General features: G+C 43.0%; 1 protein-coding gene across 1 annotated transcript; it reads left to right on the top strand.

The window, feature by feature from the left end:
- The first annotated feature begins 21,250 nt into the window (after positions 1 to 21,250).
- Positions 21,251 to 22,383, top strand: LOC309559208 (chemerin-like receptor 1). The gene has a single exon (XM_082262424.1). It carries the CDS (start codon positions 21,286 to 21,288, stop codon positions 22,354 to 22,356), a length of 1,071 nt encoding a protein of 356 aa, XP_082118550.1. The 5' UTR covers positions 21,251 to 21,285; the 3' UTR covers positions 22,357 to 22,383.
- The last annotated feature ends 471 nt before the right edge of the window (positions 22,384 to 22,854 follow it).

The following is a 22,854-nucleotide window of genomic DNA, read 5'->3' as shown; positions in this document are numbered from 1 at the left end:
CTGCCTACCAGAGAGCAGGATCTGTTAATGAGGTCTGCTCATTGTGCTCGGGATACAACTCATTCTGTCTAAGAGAATGTTTCACACTGGTCCAATAGGGAGGCATTTGGACTGTGGTTGGAAACCTGACAACTGGGTGCACAGGCTTTTGATGCAGTCCTGATTATTGGCAGAGGGAAAGTGCCTCGGTGCATGTTGAGATACTGTATAAAAACCAGGAGCACATGTGCTCAAGGTCTTTCGTCTGGATAGCAGAGTAGTGATGTCGCGAACCTAAAATTTGCCGTTCGCGAACGGCGAACGCGAACATCGACAAATGTTCGCGAACCGGCGAACCGGGCGAACCGCCATAGACTTCAATAGGCAGGCGAATTTTAAAACCCACAGGGACTGGCCACAATAGTGATGGAAAAGTTGTTTCAAGGGGACTAACACCTGGACTGTGGCATGCCGGAGGGGGATCCATGGCAAAACTCCCATGGAAAATTACATAGTTGACGCAGAGTCGGGTTTCATTCCATAAAGGGCATAAATCACCTAACATTCCTAAATTGTTTGGAATAACGTGCTTTAAAACATCCAGTGTGTGTATACGATCAGGTATGATGTTGTATCGATCAGGTAGTGTAAGGGTTACGCCCGCTTCACAGTGACAGATCAAACTCCCTGTTTAATGCACCGCAAACAACCACAAACAGACCAGAACCGACCAAAATGGGACAGGAACTGGGCTTTAAGGGTTAGGGTTAGGTTTAGTGTTAGGGGCTAGGGTTAGGGTTACGATGAGATACTTAGGGTTAGAGTTAGTAACCCTACCCCTAACCGTCTAACCCTAAGCACTAAAAATAACCCTAACCCTAGCCCTAACCCTAACCCTAGCCCTAACCCTAATTCTAATTTTTTTTCTGGTTCTGGACATGCTACAGAGCTGAAACTTCACAGGTACACTTTTTAGACCCCCAGACACTGAATCACACAAAAAAAGTTCTTAAAAATTGTCATTTTTTGATAGAGAGCCAATTATTGGGAAAATTTAAAAAAAATAAAAATAAAAATTTCTTTGGATTTAGCGTCTGGGGGGGGGGGGGGTCTAAAAAGTGTACCTGTGAAGTTTCAGCTCTGTAGCATGTCCGGAACCAGAAAAAAATTACCAATTAGGGTTAGGGCTAGGGCTAGGGTTAGGGTTAGGGCTAGGTTTAAGGTTAGGGCTAGGGTTAGGGTTATTTTTATGGCTAGGCTTAGAGGGTTAGGGTTAAGGTTAGAGGGTTAGGGTTAGGTTTAGTGTTAGGGTTACAGTGAGATACTTAGGGTTAGAGTTAGTAGCCCTACCCCTACCCCTCTAACCCTAACCCTCTAACCCTAAGCACTAAAAATAACCCTAACCTTAGCCCTGACCCTAACCCTAGCCCTAACCCTAGCCCAAACCCTAATTCTAATTTTTTTTCTGGTTCTGGACATGCTATAGAGCTGAAACTTCACAGGTACACTTTTTAGACCCCCCAGACAATAAATCACACAAAAAAGTTCTTAAAAATTGTCATTTTTGATAGAGAGCCAATTATTGGAAAAATTAAAAAAAAATAAAAAAATAAAAAATTTCTTTGGATTTAGCGTCTGGGGGGTCTAAAAAGTGTACCTGTGAAGTTTCAGCTCTGTAGCATGTCCGGAACCAGAAACAAATTACGAATTAGGGTTATGGCTAGGGTTAGGGTTAGGGCTAGGGTTAGGGTTAAGGCTAGGGTTAGGGTTAGGATAAGGGTTAGGGCTAGGGTTAGGTTTAGGGTTAGGGTTATTTTTATGGCTAGGCTTAGAGGGTTAGGGTTAAGGTTAGAGGGTTAGGGTTATGGTTAGAGGGTTAGGGTTAGGTTTAGTGTTAGGTCGATAGGGTTAGGGTTATGGTGAGATACTTAGGGTTAGAGTTAGTAACCCTACCCCTCTAACCCTAAGCACTAAAAATTACCCTAACCTTAGCCCTAACCCTAACCCTAGCCCTAACCCTAACCCTAGCCCTAACCCTAATTCTAATATTTTTTTCTGGTTCTGGACATGCTACAGAGCTGAAACTTCACAGGTACACTTTTTAGACCCCCCAGACAATAAGACAATAAATCCAAAGAATTTTTTTTTTTTTTTAAGTTTTTATTTTTTTTTATTTTTTCAATAATTGGCTCTCTATCAAAAATGACAATTTTTAAGAACTTTTTTTGTGTGTGATTTAGTGTCTGGGGGGGGGGGGGGGGGGTCTAAAAAGAGTACCTGTGAAGTTTCAGCTCTGTAGCATGTCCAGAACCAGAAAAAAAGATAATTTTTCAGTAGAGCAGGGATGGTGGGAACCCTCCTTTTTATCACTATATGATCTTTTTTTTCTGGTTCTGGGCATGCTACAGAGCTGAAACTTCACAGGTACATTTTTTAGACCCCCCAGACAATAAATCCAAATAATTTTTTTTTTTTTTAATTTTTTCAATAATTGGCTCTCTATCAAAAATGACAATTTTTAAGAACTTTTTTTTTGTGTGTGATTTAGTGTCTGGGGGGGTCTAAAAAGTGTACCTGTGAATCTTCAGCTCTGTAGCATGTCCAGAACCAGAAAAAAAAGATCATTTTTCTGTAGAGCAGGGATGGTGGGAACCCCTTTTACACCTATATGATCTTTTTTTTCTGGTTCTGGACATGCTACAGAGCTGAAACTTCACAGGTACGCTTTTTAGACCCCCCAGACACTAATCCAAAAAAGTCATGCCTGCCACCGTATATATATCAGTGGTGGGTGGGCAGTGGCACTGCAGTGGGCACAGTACACTCTGTGGACCTGACAGTCACTGGCACCCAGGCAACTGCAATTATAAAAAAAATATATATATTTTTAATTTGCAAGCTGCTGTGCCACCGTATATATATCAGTGGTGGGTGGGCACGCAGTGGCACTGCAGTGGGCACAGTACACTCTGTGGACCTGACATTCACTGGCAGCCCAGGCAACTGCAATAATAAAAAATATTTTTTTTTTTTCAATTTGCAACAAGATGCTGTGCCACCGTATATATATATCAGTGGTGGGCATGGCACTGCAGTGGGTACAGTACACTCTATGGACCTGACACAGCACTCACTGCAATTATGACAGAGGAAAAAAAAAATATTTTCTAAAATGCAAGGTACTGTGCCTGTGCCACCCGAAATGAGTGTGGTGTGCACACAGTACAGTCTGTGGTGGGTCTGTGGCCTCTCACACACAGCGGGCAGGTAACTGCAGTGCACAAGATATATATATATATAAATATATATATATATATATATATATATATATATATAAATATAAAAAATACTCAAATACCAGCCCTCAAAAGGGCTTTTGGGGACAATAGATATATATATATATATCACAGAACAAAAAAAATTACACAAATACCAGCCCTCAAAAGGGCTTTTGGGGACAATAGATGTATATATATATATCACAGAACAAAAAAAATTACACAAATACCTGCCCTAAACAGGGCTTTTTGGGGACAATAGATATATATATATATCCAAAAAAAAAAACCTCAAATACCAGCCCTAGGAAGGGCTTTTTGGGGTGCTGTCCTTACAGCAGGAGTGTACCAAGAACACTGGCTAACAACAAGACCGGGAACTGTCCCCAGCTATAACAGCAGCAGCAGCAGCACTTTCCCTGCTCTCAGTAACACACTGCTTCAGAAATGATCTAAGATGGATGCTGCCCTTGCTTATTTATAGGAGGTGGGAGGGTGTGGGAGGGAGGTATGCTGATTGGCCTGGAATGTGTCTGCTGACTGTGAGGTTCAGGGTCAAAGTTTGCCTCAATGATGATGTATAGGAGGCGGACCGAACATCGCATATGTTCGCCCGCAGCGGCGAACGCGAACATGCTAAGTTTGCCGGGAACTGTCCGCCGGCGAACAGTTCGGTACATCACTATAGCAGAGTCCTGGAGGGAGGGAGCAGCTTCCCCCTCCTCTGCAGAGGTGCCATTCAGCCTCAGGGGGTCGTCCTGAGGGCCTGGAGAGTAGCAGTCAGGAACCGAACCTGGAGGTCCAGAGGAGCTGACTGAGAGGGGAGACACTGGAGGATCTGTCTCTGCAGTACAGTGAGTACACAATCTCGTGTCAAGGGGCCTGACCTGAGGGGGGCCACCTCTTCTCCTAGGATAATCATTGGATGGGTGTTAGTTGAAAGGGGATGCTAGTGAGAGTGTCCTGAAGATAAGTTATCATCCACTAAGTCGTCTTGCTAGGAAGTAAAGAGCCAGAGACTTAACCCTTTCTACACTTGTGGCAGTGTGGATCAAGCAGCCTAGCTGTTTCCAATCAACCTAGAAGGCTTAGAGATAGAAGTCCTCAGCTAATTTGAATAGTTAAAACTGGAGTATCCCACTATTCCCTTCTCCTATCCAACTTCCATTTAAACATTAAAAAAAACCACACCCCTAGACTGTTTATTTGTGTGACGAGCCTTCAGGAGCAAGGAGGGATCAACAAACTACAGTGGCTTGTGAAAGTATTCGGCCCCCTTGAACTTTGCGACCTTTTTCCACATTTCAGGCTTCAAACATAAAGATATAAAACTGTAATTTTTTGTGAAGAATCAACAACAAGTGGGGTATGTGAGATGATTACAGCCACACACACCTACACAGGTTGAACTGGATGGACTATTGTCTTTATTCAACCTCACCTACTATGTAACTATGTAACTATGTAAAAATCATAAAGTGGAATGAAATTTATTGGATATTTCAAACTTTTTTAACAAATAAAAACTGAAAAATTGGGCGTGCAAAATTATTCAGCCCCTTTACTTTCAGTGCAGCAAACTCTCTCCAGAAGTTCAGTGAGGATCTCTGAATGATCCAATGTTGACCTAAATGACTAATGATGATAAATAGAATCCACCTGTATGTAATCAAGTCTCTGTATAAATGCACCTGCACTGTGATAGTATCAGAGGTCCGTTTAAAGCGCAGAGAGCATCATGAAGAACAAGGAACACACCAGGCAGGTCCGTGATACTGTTGTGGAGAAGTTTAAAGCCGGATTTGGATACAAAAAGATTTCCCAAGCTTTAAACATCCCAAGGAGCACTGTGCAAGCGATAATATTGAAATGGAAGGAGTATCAGACCACTGCAAATCTACGAAGACCTGGCCGTCCCTCTAAACTTTCAGCTCATACAAGGAGAATACTGATCAGAGATGCAGCCAAGAGGCCCATGATCACTCTGGATGAACTGCAGAGATCTACAGCTGAGGTGGGAGACTCTGTCCCCACCTTTGTATACTGCACAAATCTGGCCTTTATGGAAGAGTGGCAAGAAGAAAGCCATTTCTTAAAGATATCCATAAAAAGTGTCTTATAAAGTTTGCCACAAGCCACCTGGGAGACACACCAAACATGTGGAAGAAGGTGCTCTGGTCAGATGAAACCAAAATCGAAACTTTTTGGCAACAATGCAAAATGTTATGTTTGGCGTAAAAGCAACACAGCTCATCACCCTGAACACACCATCCCCACTGTCAAACATGGTGGTGGCAGCATCATGGTTTGGGCCTGCTTTTCTTCAGCAGGGACAGGGAAGATGGTTAAAATTGATGGGAAGATGGATGGAGCCAAATACAGGACCATTCTGGAAGAAAACCTGATGGAGTCTGCAAAAGACCTGAGACTGGGACGGAGATTTGTTTTCCAACAAGACAATGATCCAAAACATAAAGCAAAATCTACAATGGAATGGTTCACAAATAAACATATCCAGGTGTTAGAATGCCCAAGTCAAAGTCCAGACCTGAATCCAATCGAGAATCTGTGGAAAGAACTGAAAACTGCTGTTCACAAACGCTCTCCATCCAACCTCACTGAGCTTGAGCTGTTTTGCAAGGAGGAATGGGCAAAAATTTCAGTCTCTCAATGTGCAAAACTGATAGAGGCATACCCCAAGCGACTGACAGCTGTAATCGCAGCAAAAGGTGGCGCTACAAAGTATTAACTTAAGGGAGCTGAATAATTTTGCACGCCCAATTTTTCAGTTTTTTATTTGTTAAAAAATAAATCCAATAAATTTCGTTCCACTTCATGATTGCGTCCCACTTGTTGTTGATTCTTCACAAAAAATTACAGTTTTATATCTTTATGTTTGAAGCCTGAAATGTGGCAAAAGGTCGCAAAGTTCAAGGGGGCCGAATACTTTCGCAAGGCACTGTATATCTCAAGGTAACCATGTGCTGGTAATCAGGGGAGCCCGTCCGGTCCTTATTCAGCAGGCCCTGCGGGGACAGTGCTACAATAAGTTGAATGTCAACACCAGCAGTCACCAGATCAGATTTAGACCAGTCAGTCAAAATGTGGTAAATGAATGTGGAGGTGCATTGATTGAAGTGAAGATTCCAGCAAGGAGTAGAAGGATCAAGAAAATTGCTCCCAACGTTTTGCCAGTGAGGTCCTTAACCCCCTCTTATGTTAGCTTTCTGTTACTATCCATGATGTTAACGGGTCGGTTTTGACCCGTGTCTTAAATCAGCCATAAAATACCCTCTGAATAATTATTTATCATCCAATTTGTTTCTTACCTCTTGGTTACCTTGTTAGGCTTCTTTATCCTTGAAAAGATTTGTTTTAATATTTTTGGTGTGACCCCTTCGACCTTTCTTTTGATAGCATACCTCTCATTTTCAAATTTAAAAAATGGTAAAATAAAGTCAGCAACTCTGAAATGTATTGGTCCTATGTTTTTTCACTTTATTTAGAGAAGCAGACAAGCAGGAAAAGAGATAGGCCCCTCCCTAACTACAGCTTACAGGGTTGAGAGGTGATTGGCAGTCAGTGTTACTAAGCAGAGAGAGTGTTTATGATTTCAGTTTTGGCACTTATTAGTGTCCTAAAATCCTATATTATAACTGGGTCAGAATTGACCCTAACACCATAAACATCTTAATTTTCACCACAGTATTTTATAATTTAGTGAAAAGGATTCTTTTTCTATTACATGGTTTAAATAGAGGTTCCTGACAAAGTAAAAAAATCTTGATGCAATAAACAAATTTATGTGATACTTATAGACATTCAAAACCTGAAAACGGGTCGGTTCTGACCCTAACATAAGAGGAGGGTTAAAGAAGTTGTCTGGATGTTTCCAATCTTTGTAGATAAAATCATTGGTTAGGTTAGAACAAAGAAACACCTTGGTGGAAAGCTCAGGTCTAAGAGAACCAAGTCCAGACTCCATGAAATGGGAGGGCATAGTGTAATCTATTTTTTTTTTTTTTTTTTAAAGGGAACACACAGCCTCAGTAACACAGCCTCAAGAATACAGTTTCCTTTAGGTGAAACAAGTTGTGACTGAAATTCAGCTAATGGGATCTTAAATTAAAGTCCAACATAAACTATTTGCAGAGTTTTATCATTATTAAAACAGGAACTGTGAACATAAAACCAAGCCACTTGGCTTCCTCTTTTCAGCAGCGATGCTGGCTAGGCCCTAAATCTTGGCCGTTGGTTTTTGGCTGGTCCCTCAGACCATCTCACCCAGTATCTCTCTGTTCCTGTGCCCCTCTCTCAGCTCTCTGGGCTCTCTAAGGGCTCTTTCACACGGGCGATCTGATCAGATCCGCCTGTCAGTTTTTTAGGCGGATCTGATCGGATCCTCCATGCAGCTCTATGGGGCAGCGGATGTCAGCGGAGACACCTCCGCTGACACCCGCTGCCATCCGCATCCGATCCTGTCCGTGAAATCTGGACGGATGGAAACCCTATTTTTCCATCCGTTCAGTAATCGGATCGGATCTGATGAGAGAGGACAAGCGGTCCGCTCTCATCCGATCCCCCATAGAGGGCAGCGGGTGCTGAGACACCTCCCTCTCCGCTCTGCAAGCGGAGACGGAGCTGTCATCCGCCGGCTCAGCGGGGATCGCGGATCGATCCCCGCTGAGCAACACAAATCCGCCTACGGAGGCGGACCGTGTGAAAGAGCCCTAAGTCTTTTTAGTCACAGCACTCACACCACTGAGACTTCTAGGTTCTCTCTGTCCTCTGGACTCACTTAGCTTTTCTTCGCTCTCTCAGTCCTCCAGACTCAGCCATCTCAATTCTCTCAGACTTCTGGAAAAGGAACCTCCTGTCTCCAGCATGGAGTACTATCCTCTGAGTAGAGCACACCTGTCTCCTAATAGGAGCCCTGAGCTTTGCCCAAGCCTGTCATTTTAAACACTTGCCGACTGCCGCACGACTATTTACGCCGGCAGTCAGCCCCTCACAGGCAGAGCGAGTAGGGCTACGTCGCTAGCCTGTAAGGGTTTGGGGAGCGAGCACGCCGCCGGATGCCCGCTCCCGCTCAGTCACGGACCCCCCCACGGGTGTGCCCAGCGGACCCGATGTCCGCCGGGCACTCGCGATCGTCCGTGACAGCGGGAGAAAGGCAAGCGGCTAGTGTAAACAAAGCCGCCTGTCAGTTCTCCCTGTGTAAGAATTGTGATCAAACGGTTCTACTATGTAGAACCGTTGATCACTGTTCTTACACATCAAGCCACAGCCAATCACAGTTAGAAACACGCCCCTAGGACACACTTAACCCCTCCCTCTCCAATACAGGTAACTCCTTCACTGCCAGTGTCATTTTTACAGTAACAGTGCATATGTATAGCCCTAATTACTGTTGTAATGTCACCGGTAACCCCAAAAGTGTCAAAAATGTCAGTCAAGGGTCCGATCTGTCTGCCCCAATGTCGCAGTCCCGCAAAAAAAATCGCAGATCGCCGCCATTACCCGTTAAAAAAAAACAACAAAAATGACAAAAATCTTTCCCTTTGTTAGTAAACGCAATAACTTTTGCGCAAACCAATCAAAATACGCTTTTTGCGATTTTTTTTACCAAACATATGGTAAAAAAAAATTGGCCTAAAATGTTAAAAAATTTTGATTTTTAAATTCTTTTGGGGAATTTCATATAAAAAAATGTGAAAAATATTGTTATTTTTGCAAAATTGATGCTCTTTTTTTGTTTATAGCGCATGATCAAAAAATCGCACAGGTGATCAAATACCACCAAAAGAAAGCTCTGTTTGTGGGAAAAAAAGGACGCCAAATTCGTTTAGGTACAGCGTCGCACGACCGCGCAATTATCTGTTAAAGTCACGCAGTGCCGAATCGCAAAATAGGCCCTGGTCAGGAAGGGGGTTAAATCTTCCGGGGCTTAAGTGGTTAAAAGCTGTGCACACCTGCACACACAACCTGCTTGTCTTCTGCAAGACTTGTTCACTGGGGTGGAGACTTCTTCACTCCAAAAACTCTTCAAACTTTTGAACCCAATTCTTGGCACTGAATCAATATTCCAGAGCCCCACACCCTGCATATGTGTGAACCCTGTGTCAATTCCACTTCTATTTCCAGAGCGGCAGGGACTTGCACTGTTACAACGCCAATCAGTTCCAATAACTAACAGTCAACTCATGGTCTTTTTCTGGAGCAGCATACAGAAAGACAAGCCCAGTTATATATTTACTGGTTTATAAAACAATGTGTAATTTTAATGACCAGCAACAAATGTAGAAACATTTTTTGAAGATAGTATGTTGTTGTGTATCTGTATAAATAGAATATGTTTCACGGCATAACAGAAAATGTATAGCGGCTCTCCAGTGACATTCATACTGTAACTTCGAGAACTCATTATATACACCGCATAACATACAAAGCCAACACCTGAATTCTAGTTTGTACAAGGAAAGCACTTTAGAAGAATTATTTGATCATAAATAAAATATGCTTATGGATGTTTTCTAATACATTTTAACACTGGCTAGTCAGATTACACCGATAAGACCTTAACAAGCATCAGGTCTGGTTGTCCGTCTCTGCAAAACAAGGTAATAGATTTCCTCTTTTAAAAAATTTGGGTTGTGAATTTCTTATTAAAGGTGGGATCTTCATGTTAATTAGTAGGATTTCATGGAAACATGGTGGAGTGACAGCAGAAAAAGACCAAGTGGTCCATCAAGTCTGCTTTTTTTCTTTTTTTTTTTTGAAGGGGGTGGGTGGGTTGTTTTTTCTTTTTATTCCTTCAAAGATTTTTGTCTGGAGGTAGACTTAAGCCTCGTACACACGCAACGAATTTCCGCCGACCGGTAGTCCGTCTTTTGTCCAGAGTGGTGTCTGTTGGTTGGAATGTGCTCTAGACTGCCCACGAATTTTCCCGTACGACAGAATTATACTTCAGAAGTGATGTCATGTGTTGGTTTGCTTTCTATGTGTTCTTTCATCTCTGAGCATGCCTAGTCTTGCTCATAAGATTTTTCCCCATCGAAATATGTACTAATGAGACGAAAATCGGACGTGTTTTGACGGTCGACAAAAATTATATAGCCTGCACACCAGGATTTTTTCGGCCGAAAAGTTGGAGTCGGTTGTCAGAATCACCATACTAACAAGCCGAAAATTGGCAGATCGGTCGTCGGACGAAATTTCCCGGCCGAATTTCTACTCGTGTGTACGGGGCTTAAGAAAAGTGACTGACTCCTGGTAACTACAGTCCTCAATGACCAGCTGCAAAGCTACAGTATGTTGATAAAACTCAAGAAAACCCTGCCTGGAAGCAACGTCAGACCTTTTAACTTGACCTTTAAAACATGTGCTTTTGTGGAGGGCTTGCTTGAATGTCTGGTAAGTGGGATCGGAAAAATGGAGAGGCGATTAAGAGCTGAGTGTTCTTTACCAACTGGAATGGGTCATGTTGAAGGGTCTGTCAATAACACCAATTAAATTCACAGGAGCACTAAGCAAACTTTGATTATGCCATTACACTAGTGTAACCTAACACTTAAAGCGTTTGTTACCCCAAAACTTCATATTCTTGATATGTGCCTGCTGTACCATGTACTTGTATGAGAAAATATCCTGTTCTCTTTGTGTTGCTTTCTTTAGGTGAAATCCCTGGTGTTCTTGCCAGTCCCTCTGCTTTCCTATAAAAATTTTAAAGACTGACCACACTAAGTAGGAGAACACACCATGGTCAGTTCTCTAGCTATGCTGGGAACTCAGTGTGCTCTACCCCAATGATCAGACTTCTCCTGACACTCCCCCACTGCACAGCCATTCACTGGGAAGGTCAATGTGCTGCTGCTTCTCCTTCCTCCCACTGACCACTTATAAAAAAGGGTATTTATAATGTTTTTATATCTATACAAAAATGTTTTGCCTTTCATTTCTATTTTAGACTGAATGGGTTGATTTACAAGGTGATCATTTACAATCACTTTAATCCTGCCCTCACCTCCATTCTAAAACTAGACCTACCTGCAATATTGCTACTTATCTCCAGAACTATTTGTGCCGAAGGCTCATACTTCTACACCAAGATCTACCAGTGCTAAAATGACATAGCTCCCAACTGTCCCTGATTTTGAGGGACTGTCCCTGAATTGCAACAAAGTCCCTCCGTCCCTCTTTTCTTCTATTTGTCCCTCATTTTGGTCTATAAATATAGAAAAGAAAGGAGGGGCAAGCACCTAGTGCATTACCCTTGGACACCTTAAAATGTTTTTTTAAAATGCCAAAAACATACTCACAAACAGGAAGAGCACAAATCGCATAAAATGAGTCTGCCACGATGTGGAAAGGACGTGTCCCTATAGTAGGACTGCTGACGCGTTTTGGGAGGCATGCTCCCTTCCTCAGAGCTCTATATTTCTATATTTATAGTCTCTGGAGTTTCCCCATCTGAGGAGAGCAGCACACCTTTTATTCCCATTGGAGTGAGCGCTTGGGTCATTCAGTTGTTTGAAGAATTGCGGTTCCTCATTTTAGTCTCATCTATATACTGTAGTTGTGCACTATATAAAATGCACTATTTATTTTTCAAAAAGTGTTTCCCAGTGCTGAACCTTTCATCCAAATTTCTAAAATGCTGCATTTGTAAATTTCAAAAGCCAGTATAAAGGAATAGTTGTGTTAAAAAAAATACTTGAGTTTAAAAAATTATTTTTTTATTTGATAGTGAAAGGATCTGGCGCCTTAGAATCTCAGAGGTTAGAGACTAATCAAAACTATTAACCGGTTGCCGACCGCTGCACGACTATTTACTGCGGCGGTCAGCCCCGGCCAGGCACAGTGACGTAGATCTACGTCGCTTGCCTGTCACTTCCTTGTGAGCCAATAGCGGGCGGCTCGTTCACAGGGAAGTCAGTGCGTGTGACCGGCGGACCCGATGTCCGCCGGTCACTCGCCGATCGTCGGTACAGAGGGAGAAAGTCAGGCGGCTGATGTAAACAAGCCGCCTGTCATTCTCCCCTGTGTAGAAACCGTGATCATACGGTTCTACTATGTAGGACCGTTGATCACTGTTCCTACACTAGTAGCCACAGCCAATCACAGTAAAAAGCACGCCCCTAGGGACACACTTAACCCCTCCCTCCCCAATAAAGTTCACTGCCAGTGTCATTTTACAGTAACAGTGTATATGTATAGCACTGATTACTGCAGTAATGTCACTGGTAACCCCAAAAATGTCAGTCAAGGGTTCGCTCTGTCCGCCGCAATGTCGCAGTCCCGCAAAAAAAATCGCAGATCGCGGCCATTACGCGTTAAAAAAAACCCACCAAAAATTACCTAAATCTTTCCCTTAGTTAGTAAACGCAAAAACTTTTGCGCAAACCAATCAAAATACGCTTATTGTGATTTTTTTTACCAAACATATGTAGCAGAAAACAAATTGGCCAAAAATTTTAAAAAAATTTGATTTTTACATTTTTTTGGGGGAATTTCATATAAAAAAATGTGAAAAATATTGTTATTTTTGCAAAATTTACGCTCTTTTTTGTTTATAGCGCAAAAAGTAAAAAGCGCACAGGTGATCAAATACCACCAAAAGAAAGCTCTGTTTGTGGGAAAAAAAGGACGTCAAATTCGTTTAGGTACAGCGTCGCACGACCGCGCAATTGTCCGTTAAAGTCACGCAGTAAAAAATCACAAAAAACCCCCTGGTCAGGAAGGGGGTAAAATCTTCCGGGGCTTAAGTGGTTAAGGGAACACAAAGAAGTGCTGCTGATCTACTATAGATATACTACATGTAAATGGAAAATGAAAAAAATCAGTGCAATGCTTTGTGAATCCACAATCCAAAACAGACTGCTGTGGTGCAGTCGGTGATGTTACGGCTGTGTATGGGGTGCTAATTCATATGGATATATTGGAAACAAATGAACTCATACAGTGCAATCAATGCAAAAAGTGCAAGTGCAATGTGCAAATCACCTAAATGTCAGAATTGTCAACTCAATATTCCGACAGAGGTAATTTGAAGAAATTGCAATTAAATCCAAAACGTGCTATTGCAAAGAACTCAATGCAATTTCATCAAATTACCTCTGTCGGAATATTGAGTTGACAATTCTGACATTTAGGTGATTTGCACATTGCACTTGCACTTTTTGCATTGATTGCACTGTATGAGTTCATTTGTTTCCAATATATCCATATGAATTAGCACCCCATACACAGCCGTAACATCACCGACTGCACCACAGCAGTCTGTTTGGATTGTGGATTCACAAAGCATTGCAGTGATATTTTTTCATTTTCCAATAATTTTTTTATATACTTCTCCTTTATGAGGGCATGGCAGGGGGTGTGTCTTATGCCTACATACTTTTGCTAATAGGAGCCCCTCATTCCCATCTCAAAAAGTTGGAGGTATGAAATTATAACACCAAAAAGCATTGATTGAATATAACACAAATGTATTATTTAATTTAATCATCTAAAATGCTTCCTTACATAGGTGGTTAGTGGCAAGAATGCCCCCCCCCCCCTTACAGTAGTGGTCAAGATGCAACCACTACAGATAGCTAAAAGATCAATGACTTCATGCCACTGGCACTACCATGTGGTTTTTGACCCCAGAACAATGCAGGCACCACAAGATGGAACGTGCTTAAGTCACGCATGCAAATGTAAACGGTGTTCGCACCACACATTTAGGGTAACGCCATGGACATTAGAGCGAGAGCAATAATTCTCGGGCTAGACCTCCTCTGTAACTCTAAACAGGTTACCTGGAAAGGCGTTTAAAGCATTGCGTATGGGGATTTTAAGTATGCGCAATTTTAAATCATGACATGTTAGGTATTTATTGACTCAACATCATCTTCCATATTATACAAAAAAATTGGGGTATTTATTGTGTTTGGTTTTTCTATTTTCATTAAAAAAATTGCGTTTGAAAAACTGCTGCGCAAGTACCGTGTTACAAAAAAATTGCAACGATCACCATTTTATTCCCTAGAGTCTCTGCTAGAGAAAAAATATGTTTGGTGGTTATAAGTAATTTTCTAGCAAAAACGACTGCTTTAAACTTGTAAACAAAAAGTGCCAAAAAAGTCCTGGTCTTCAAGTGGGCAAAGCCCACCTTTCTTCTTTGTATATATGCAGTACATTGCCAGCATGAGTGCCTACCTCTGTGGAGAGTACCCCTGAAAGTTTGTGTACTGTTAACCACTTCTGGACTGAAAGGATTTGCCCCCTAATGACCAGGCCATTTTGTGCGATTCGGCACTGCGTTACTTTAACAGACAATTGCACGGTCGTGCAGTGCTGTACCTAAATACAATTGATGTCCTTTTCTTCCCACAAACAGAGATTTCTTTTGGTGGTATTTGATCACCTGTGTGATATTTATTTTTTGCGCTATAAACAAAAAAAGAGCAACAATTCTAAAAAAAAAAAAAAAAAAAATTATATATATATTTTTCACTTTTTGCTGTATAACAAAAAAAAAATTTTTTTTTTCATAATTTTGACCAATTTGTATTCTGCTACATATTTTTGATAAAAAAATCCCAATAAGAGTATTTTGATTGGTTTGCGCAAAAATTATCACGTCTAAAAACTAGGGAAAAGATTTATGTCATTTTTATTTTATATTTATTTTTTACTAGTAATGGCGGGGATCTGCGATTTTTAGCGGGACTGTGACATTGTGGCTGACTGGTCGGACACCTAACTGACATTTTTTACACTTTTGGGGGGACCAGTGACATTACTACAGTAATCAGTGCTAAAAATATGCACTGTTACTGTACTAATGACACTGGCAGGGAAGGGGTTAACCCAGGGGTGATCAAAGGGTTAAGTGTGAGCCTAGGGGAGTGTTTTCTAACTGTATGGGGGAGGGACTTGTAAAATGAGCACAGAGACCTGTGATCCTAAATAGGAGGATCACAGGCGCTCTGTGATCATTTCAGAGAGAACGGTCAGCTGTGTTTACAACAGCAGACTGTCGTTCTCTCTCAGTGGGGAGCGATTGCGGGTGCCCGGCGGCAATCACGGCTTCCGGACCCATGGATCGCCCCCCAGGAGTGCTCCCGCAAACCGCCGTACAGGTATGACAGATCACGCAGCCGAGCCAGCCTGCCTCAGTATATCTGCGGCAGTCGGCAAGTGGTTAAAGGACCAGGGACGTGATGTAGAAGGAGGGACTGGGAGCCAGAGACCGAATCCTCTGAGAGGTGCACAGTGCAAACTATCACATCTACAGGAAAGCGGCTATGGCTGTTTGGGAACAGGCAGGCTGAGAATGCTGTTTCCTTATTGCTGAAGTGTGGTTTGAAATAAAAGCCGTCAACAATATCTTCCTTGGCAATTACAAACAAAATCCCTTTTTTTAATGTACTTACACAAATAATTTATGAACAGCCATAAAGTGTATTATCAAAACAACACAACGCCAAATTACAGTAATCTCATTAAAGCGGAGCTTTACCCAAAAGTGGAAGCTCTGCTTATCTGCTTCCTCCCACCCTCTGGTGCCACATTTGGCACCTTTCAGTGGGGAAGGGGTAGCGGGTACCTGTTTTTGATAGGTACCCATCCCACTTCTGTCAGACCTCGCCGTGGCACAGTACGTCAGAATTTTGCCCCCCCCCTTCCTCGCCACCGGGCCATTCAGAAAGCACAGCATGGTTCGCGCATGCGCAGTAGGTAATCGGCTGTGAAGCCACAAGGCTTCATTGCCAGGTTCCCCTACAGGCTATGGTGGCGGCAGCACCCGGGAGCCGATTGAAACATCGGTTGGGGTGCCGACATCGCTGGATTCCAGGACAGATAAGTGTCCTAATATTAAAAGTCAGCAGCTACAGTATGTGGGGGAGCTGGATCTCCGCTTTAACCTGTTTACGACCGCCCGCCGCAGATGTACTGCGGCAGGCAGCCGCTCCTGGGCGAAACGCCGTACATGTACGGTGCTCACTCTCGGGAGTGTAGGAGGCGAGCGTGCGCCACCGCCGGCACGCTCCCGCTCGTCAGCAGGGAAGCCGATGCATGTGTCAGGCGGCTCCGATGGCCGCCTGACAACCGTGATAGTTCCCCGTTGAGAGAGAAGGACAGTCGGCTGTTGTAAACACAGCCGACCGTCCTTCTCCCTGGGATGATCATAGCGCGCATGTGATCCTGCTATATAGGATCACATGTCTCTATGGTCATTTCAGAAGCCACGCCCCCCCCCACAGTTAGAATCATTCCCCTAGGCTTACATTTAACCCATTGATCACCCACAGGGTTAACCCCTTCCTTGCCAGTGTCATTATTACAGTAACAGTGCATATTTTTAGCACTGATTACTGTAGTAATATCACTGGTACCCCCAAAAGTGTCAAAAATGTCAGTTAGGGGTCCGATCTTTCCGCCGCAATGTCGCAGTCCCAAAAAGAAAATCGCAGCTCGACGCCATTACTAGTAAAAAAAAAATAAAATAAATAAATAACATAAATCTTTCCCGTAGTTAGTAGACGCGATAACTTTTGCGCAAACCAAATCAAAATACGCTTATTGTGATTTTTTTTTAACAAAAACATGTAGCAGAAAACAAATTGGCCTAAAATGTTAAAAAATTTTGATTTTTACATTTTTTGGGGGGGAATGTCAAATAGCAGAATGTGAAAAATATTGTTTTTTTTTCAAAATTGTCGCTGTTTTTTTGTTTATAGTGCAAAAAATAAAAATCCCACAGGTGATCAAATACCACCAAAAGAAAGCTCTATTAGTGAGAAAAAGAGGACGTAAATTTCGTTTGGATACAGCGTCGCACGACCGCGCAATTGTCCGTTAAACTAACACAGTAGTGGGAGGATTCTCCAGGAGGACTCGGGAGATGCGGAGGACTGAGGAGAAGCCGCCGCTGCATCAGCCGCCACTGGAAGGGAGGGATTGTTTACATGAGCCTTGCACGATACTGCGCCACGATCAGTACTAATGAGGTGACTCCGCAGCCCAGGCCGGATCTCCGTGTGTGCAGATGAACAAGCCCGATATCGGTTCCAGTTGGAATTGGAGTTTGTTCAGTGCCTGGCAAATCCTATTGGAAGGAGTACAGCGTAAGACCACAGGAGACCCCCATCATAGTTACATCAGAGGAGACCCTGAGTGGAGGAAGGAGAGAGCCCTTATCAAGGGATTACATTAAGGCCCAAGATTTATCATCATCTGGTAAGAGGCCTACCCAACCCCCTTTTTTTAGTCAGTGTGGGAAGATATACAGTGGGTACGGAAAGTATTCAGACCCCCTTAAATTTTTCACTCTTTGTTATATTGCAGCCATTTGCTAAAATCATTTAAGTTCATTCTTCTTCCTCATGAATGTACACATAGCACCCCATACTGACAGAAAAACACAGAATGGTTGACATTGTTGCAGATTTATTAAAAAAGAAAAACTGAAATATCACATGGTCCTAAGTATTCAGACCCTTTGCTCAGTATTTAGTAGAAGCCCCCTTTTGATCTAATACAGCCAGGAGTCTTTTTGGGAAAGATGCAACAAGTCTTTCACACCTGGATTTGGGGATCCTCTGCCATTCCTCCTTGCAGATTCTCTCCAGTTCTGTCAGGTTGGATGGTAAACGTTGGTGGACAGCCATTTTTAGGTCTCTCCAGAGATGCTCAATTGGGTTTAAGTCAGGGCTCTGGCTGGGCCATTCAAGAACAGTCACGGAGTTGTTGTGAAGCCACTCCTTCGTTATTTTAGCTGTGTGCTTAGGGTCATTGTCTTGTTGGAAGGTAAACCTTCGGCCCAGTCTGAGGTCCAGAGCACTCTGGAGAAGGTTTTTGTCCAGGATATCCCTGTACTTGGCTGCATTCATCTTTCCCTCGATTGCAACCAGTCGTCCTGTCCCTGCAGCTGAAAAACACCCCCACAGCATGATGCTGCCACCACCATGCTTCACTGTTGGGACTGTATTGGACAGGTGATGAGCAGTGCCTGGTTTTCTCCACACATACCGCTTAGAATTAAGGCCAAAAAGTTCTATTTTGGTCTCATCAGACCAGAGAATCTTATTTCTCACCATCTTGGAGTCCTTCAGGTGTTTTTTAGCAAACTCCATGCGGGCTTTCATGTGTCTTACACTGAGGAGAGGCTTCCGTCGGGCCACTCTGCCATAAAGCCCCGACTGGTGGAGGGCTGCAGTGATGGTTGACTTTCTACAACTTTCTCCCATCTCCTGACTGCATCTCTGGAGCTCAGCCACAGTGATCTTTGGGTTCTTCTTTACCTCTCTCACCAAGGCTTTTCTCCCCCGATAGCTCAGTTTGGCCGGACGGCCAGCTCTAGGAAGGGTTCTGGTCGTCCCAAACGTCTTCCATTTGAGGATTATGGAGGCCACTGTGCTCTTAGGAACCTTAAGTGCAGCAGAAATCTTTTTGTAACCTTGGCCAGATCTGTGCCTTGCCACAATTCTGTCTCTGAGCTCTTCAGGCAGTTCCTTTGACCTCATGATTCTCATTTGCTCTGACATGCATTGTGATCTGGAAGGTCTTATATAGACAGGTGTGTAGCTTTCCTAATCAAGTCCAATCAGTATAATCAAACACAGCTGGACTCAAATGAAGGTGTAGAACCATCTCAAGGATGATCAGAATGAAATGGAGTTAAATATATGAGTGTCACAGCAAAGGGTCTGAATACTTAGGACCATGTGATATTTCAGTTTTTCTTTTTTAATAAATCTGCAACAATGTCAACCATTCTGTGTTTTTCCGTCAATATGGGGAGCTGTGTGTACATTCATGAGGAAGAAGAATGAACTTAAATGATTTTAGCAAATGGCTGCAATATAACAAAGAGTGAAAAATTTAAGGGGGTCTGAATACTTTCCGTACCCACTGTACATACCTCTCTTTCCTGACACGTGGAGTTCTCCTTTGAGGTGGTTGTTTTACGCTCCAACCATATATTAGCTGGTAAGAAGCAAACTGGAACAGGTGGTTGGACATCAGACAAATTGGTTTAGAAGTTTCCGTCTGAATCGCACTCCCCATTTATCTACAATATATCACCTGAATTTCACCGGCTATTGTCACTTTCATTTGGACTGTAGATCATTTATAGCCCCACTCTGGGATAAGATCCTCCCACCCATCAACTTCTGCCTAATTGTTATATTAAATAAAATAACAACCCTGTCTAAAAGCCCTTATTACATACCTGTGGCCAGGGCCATGTGATACCCTAGCCCCAAGCCTTTCTTCCTCTGTTTACAGGTTGGGTCCTTCTAATAATGCCTACGTGAGTTCCTGACAAGGACACTTCCTATTGTAAGGGCTTTGGCAGGGTCCTTCAGGATCAAGGAAAAGGTGGATGTCAGCAGAGGGGATTTGAGGGGATTGGCAGTTTTGGGGGGACATCACATTGCTGGATCCGCATTCTTCCCACAACGATGGTGTGGGACCTAGATGGGGAACTTAGGGGCGTATATCTGGCTTCAGAAGGTACATAAGGGCAAATAAAATGAATGAGAGGTGGGTGGAAGGGTAAGTAAAAAAGATGTTAGCCGGTTGAATTAGCCAGATTGCACTGCCCCGGCCGGGGGGGTTCTTTGGTCTTTTGGTTGGTTCTTGTTTGGGTTCTGGCTCACTAAACTTGTGGTATATGAATATGGGACAGTGGTCCAGTAGGGGGAGAGCCCCCAGGGAGGAGTAGTTGGAGAGAGAGGTCCAGTAAAGAGAGGAAGAGAGCTAAGATCTGTGCCCATAAGGGAGAGAGACAGAGAATGACACCCATGAGGAGCAGAAGAAAGTTATCAACACTGAGATGTAAAGGCTTTGGAGCCTATAGTTTGCCCCAAAGACACCAGCTCTGGAGAATGGATCTGAAAGGACTCACATCTGTATGAGAATGCCTCTGAAGAACTGTAGTTGCTTGGACTTCACCTTAGCAGGTATGCCGGGGCAGCACAAGACTGTAGTTAGAAGTAGTGACATAGGCAAACCTTGTACTTGTTGGACTTTAGAATGTTCATTTTGCATTTTTCCTGAATAAATTATTGAGATGTTGTCTTTGCCTGGTCTAAAGTTTCTAAAGAGGTGTATTGCAAGTAACCGACCCACACATGAGGCTGAGAGGGTCTTAACACATTGGGGTATAAAGACACTGGGGTGTAGTGGAGTAATGTGAAGACCTAAGTTGTTACCTAGGGTGTAACAAGTAGTCTGTCGGTAGCGTGTACCTGTTATAGGTGGAATGGCTTTTAGCAGTGAGGGAGATGTTGAAGATACTCCTTCCGCCAGCAGTCTATCTCCTAGAGTAACGGGAGCAGATTCACACCACAGAGGTTCCCATCCTGTACAGATACAATATTCCCCGCACACATGTTCAAGAAAATGGCTGTTCAGTAATGCTGGGTGCTGTAATGACCATAGGCTGGGATCCTTGGACGATCAAAGTGAAGATATGTCATCAGCACAACAAGGATTCCTCGAAAGGAGCCAAAGCTTTATTTTCGTAGTCACATGGTAAACATACGGCAACGTTTCGGAGCCACGTAGGGCCCCTTCATCTGGAAAGTGACCTCTCAAGGGTCACTTGCCTGACAAAGGGGCCCTGCGTGGCTCTGGAATGTTTCCATCCTGTACAGAGGTATGGAGTGGGGCCCACTCCGCTACTGGGGAATAATAGTCAAAAATGCTGGACAGGTGGTTGTGGACAGAGCTCAGCATGTCCCTTTTTATATGCAAATTATAGAGAAGGTGTACATCGTCACTGGAGAACCGTTGCAGTACAAGTGTACATGGTGTACATTCATCTCTAAAAATGGAAGCCTGGGGTATGCCTCTCATGTGACCCTTGCTTGCCGCCTAACGAGGAGGAAATATGAAGTAGATGGTAAACAACCACTACCCTGCACCCTACCCTTACAAATAGTTTTTTTTTTTGCCAGAAATGGGGCATTACATTGTTATCTGCTAGAATTTCATAATTGTCTGTCTTTTTGTCTTTCAGATTCTAGCAATGGACGAACTGCATGACAAGACTTGTACCCTATTCTGGGACATCTTTAATAATCCTGAGTTTGAAGCCCTCCCTCCCAGTCCAGTGAACCCAACTTCTATCCAGTATGCCAGCTTCCTGTTGTCTATACTCACCTGTTTCTTTGGATTATTGGGCAATGCTACAGTGATTGCTGTTACCATGTTCTTAATGAAAAATTCCAAATCAAAAATATGGTTCTTGAACTTGGCGGTTGCTGATTTCACTTTTAACCTCTTCTTACCATTTAACGCGGTTTCGGTACTAAAGGCACACTGGCCCTATGGACGGTTCATGTGTAAATGCTATCATTTCTTTACCTTTGTGAACATGTACGCCAGCATTTACATTCTCATTGCGCTCAACATCGATCGTGCTTTGAGCATCGCCAAACCAATATGGCACATGAAGTTCCTTTCCAAAAAGATTTGTTACTCTGTCTGCACCATCATTTGGCTAATGGCGACCGTGTCCAGCATTCCTGCATTTGTTAACAGCAATGAATATGAATACGATGAAAGCACGCACTGCACACTACTCTCCAATGACCTCAGCAATCTTGCTGATATCCATAGTAACCTGAAATTTAATGTAACAGAAATCTTTAAGAATATTTCACGGGAAGATTGTGAAGATATGGGAGATGAAAGCCATGACCATATGTGGAATAGCATGTTTTCCCTAACAGCTGGTCTTTTTACTTCACTGTTTGTGATTGGCTATTTCATTCCACTCTGCATAATCCTTCTCACTAATCTAGTCATTGCTATTAAGGTAAAAAATTCTCAGTCAGGACCATCGTCCAGACTGTACAGAGTGGTCATTGTGACGATCATGGCTTTCTTTTGTTCACGGACGCCTCTTGTCTTAGGGCAGATCATTTTTCTGGCTTCTGTTTATGCTTCAAAATTTTTGCTGATGTACAAAACTATTATATATTTTCCGCTTCTCTCCAGCATAGCCGCCACCAACAGCTGCCTAAATCCGATTATCTATGTGCTGATTGGGAACCAAGTAAGAAACCTAATATATAGTACGCTAAAAAAATTGTGATAAAATGAAGGCAGGGTATAGTGAGAAGAAATGGAAAAGAAAAAAAAAAGAAGATTTTTGGCTTTGTTCTTTTATTGCTTCTCAGATAATTTACAAATATCTGGTCTGCTTCATGCTACATGTGCTATTTACTTAAAATGGGGGAAAAAAAGTCCAGATCACCTCTAAACTACAGAACACCTGCTGCTATGTTAGAGAACCTCCATAGATACAGTGCAACGAGCGAGCATTGTCACCCTAGGACAGAAAGTGTGTTACTGGTAGAATCACCGGGCACAAAAAAGCCTGGAAAAGCAAAATAATGCAACCACTACATTAGGGGGCCTTTTCACACCTTAAAGCCGCACTGGACGCACGGCCACTGGTGTGTGTTGTGTGATAAAGTTTTGATGCACCCATTCCATCGCACTGTTTACTTGTTTCACAGATTTTTATTGAAATATCATAAGTGACATTTCAACACGCCATGGCAGGATTGCTGTGGTTCGTGACACAACC

The sequence above is a fragment of the Pelophylax lessonae genome (genome assembly GCF_965119305.1).
Source record: "Pelophylax lessonae genome assembly, chromosome: 6".
NCBI lineage: Eukaryota > Metazoa > Chordata > Amphibia > Anura > Ranidae > Pelophylax > Pelophylax lessonae.
Note: the sequence above shows the minus strand (reverse complement) of the source record. Positions and strands in the feature narration are given on the sequence as shown.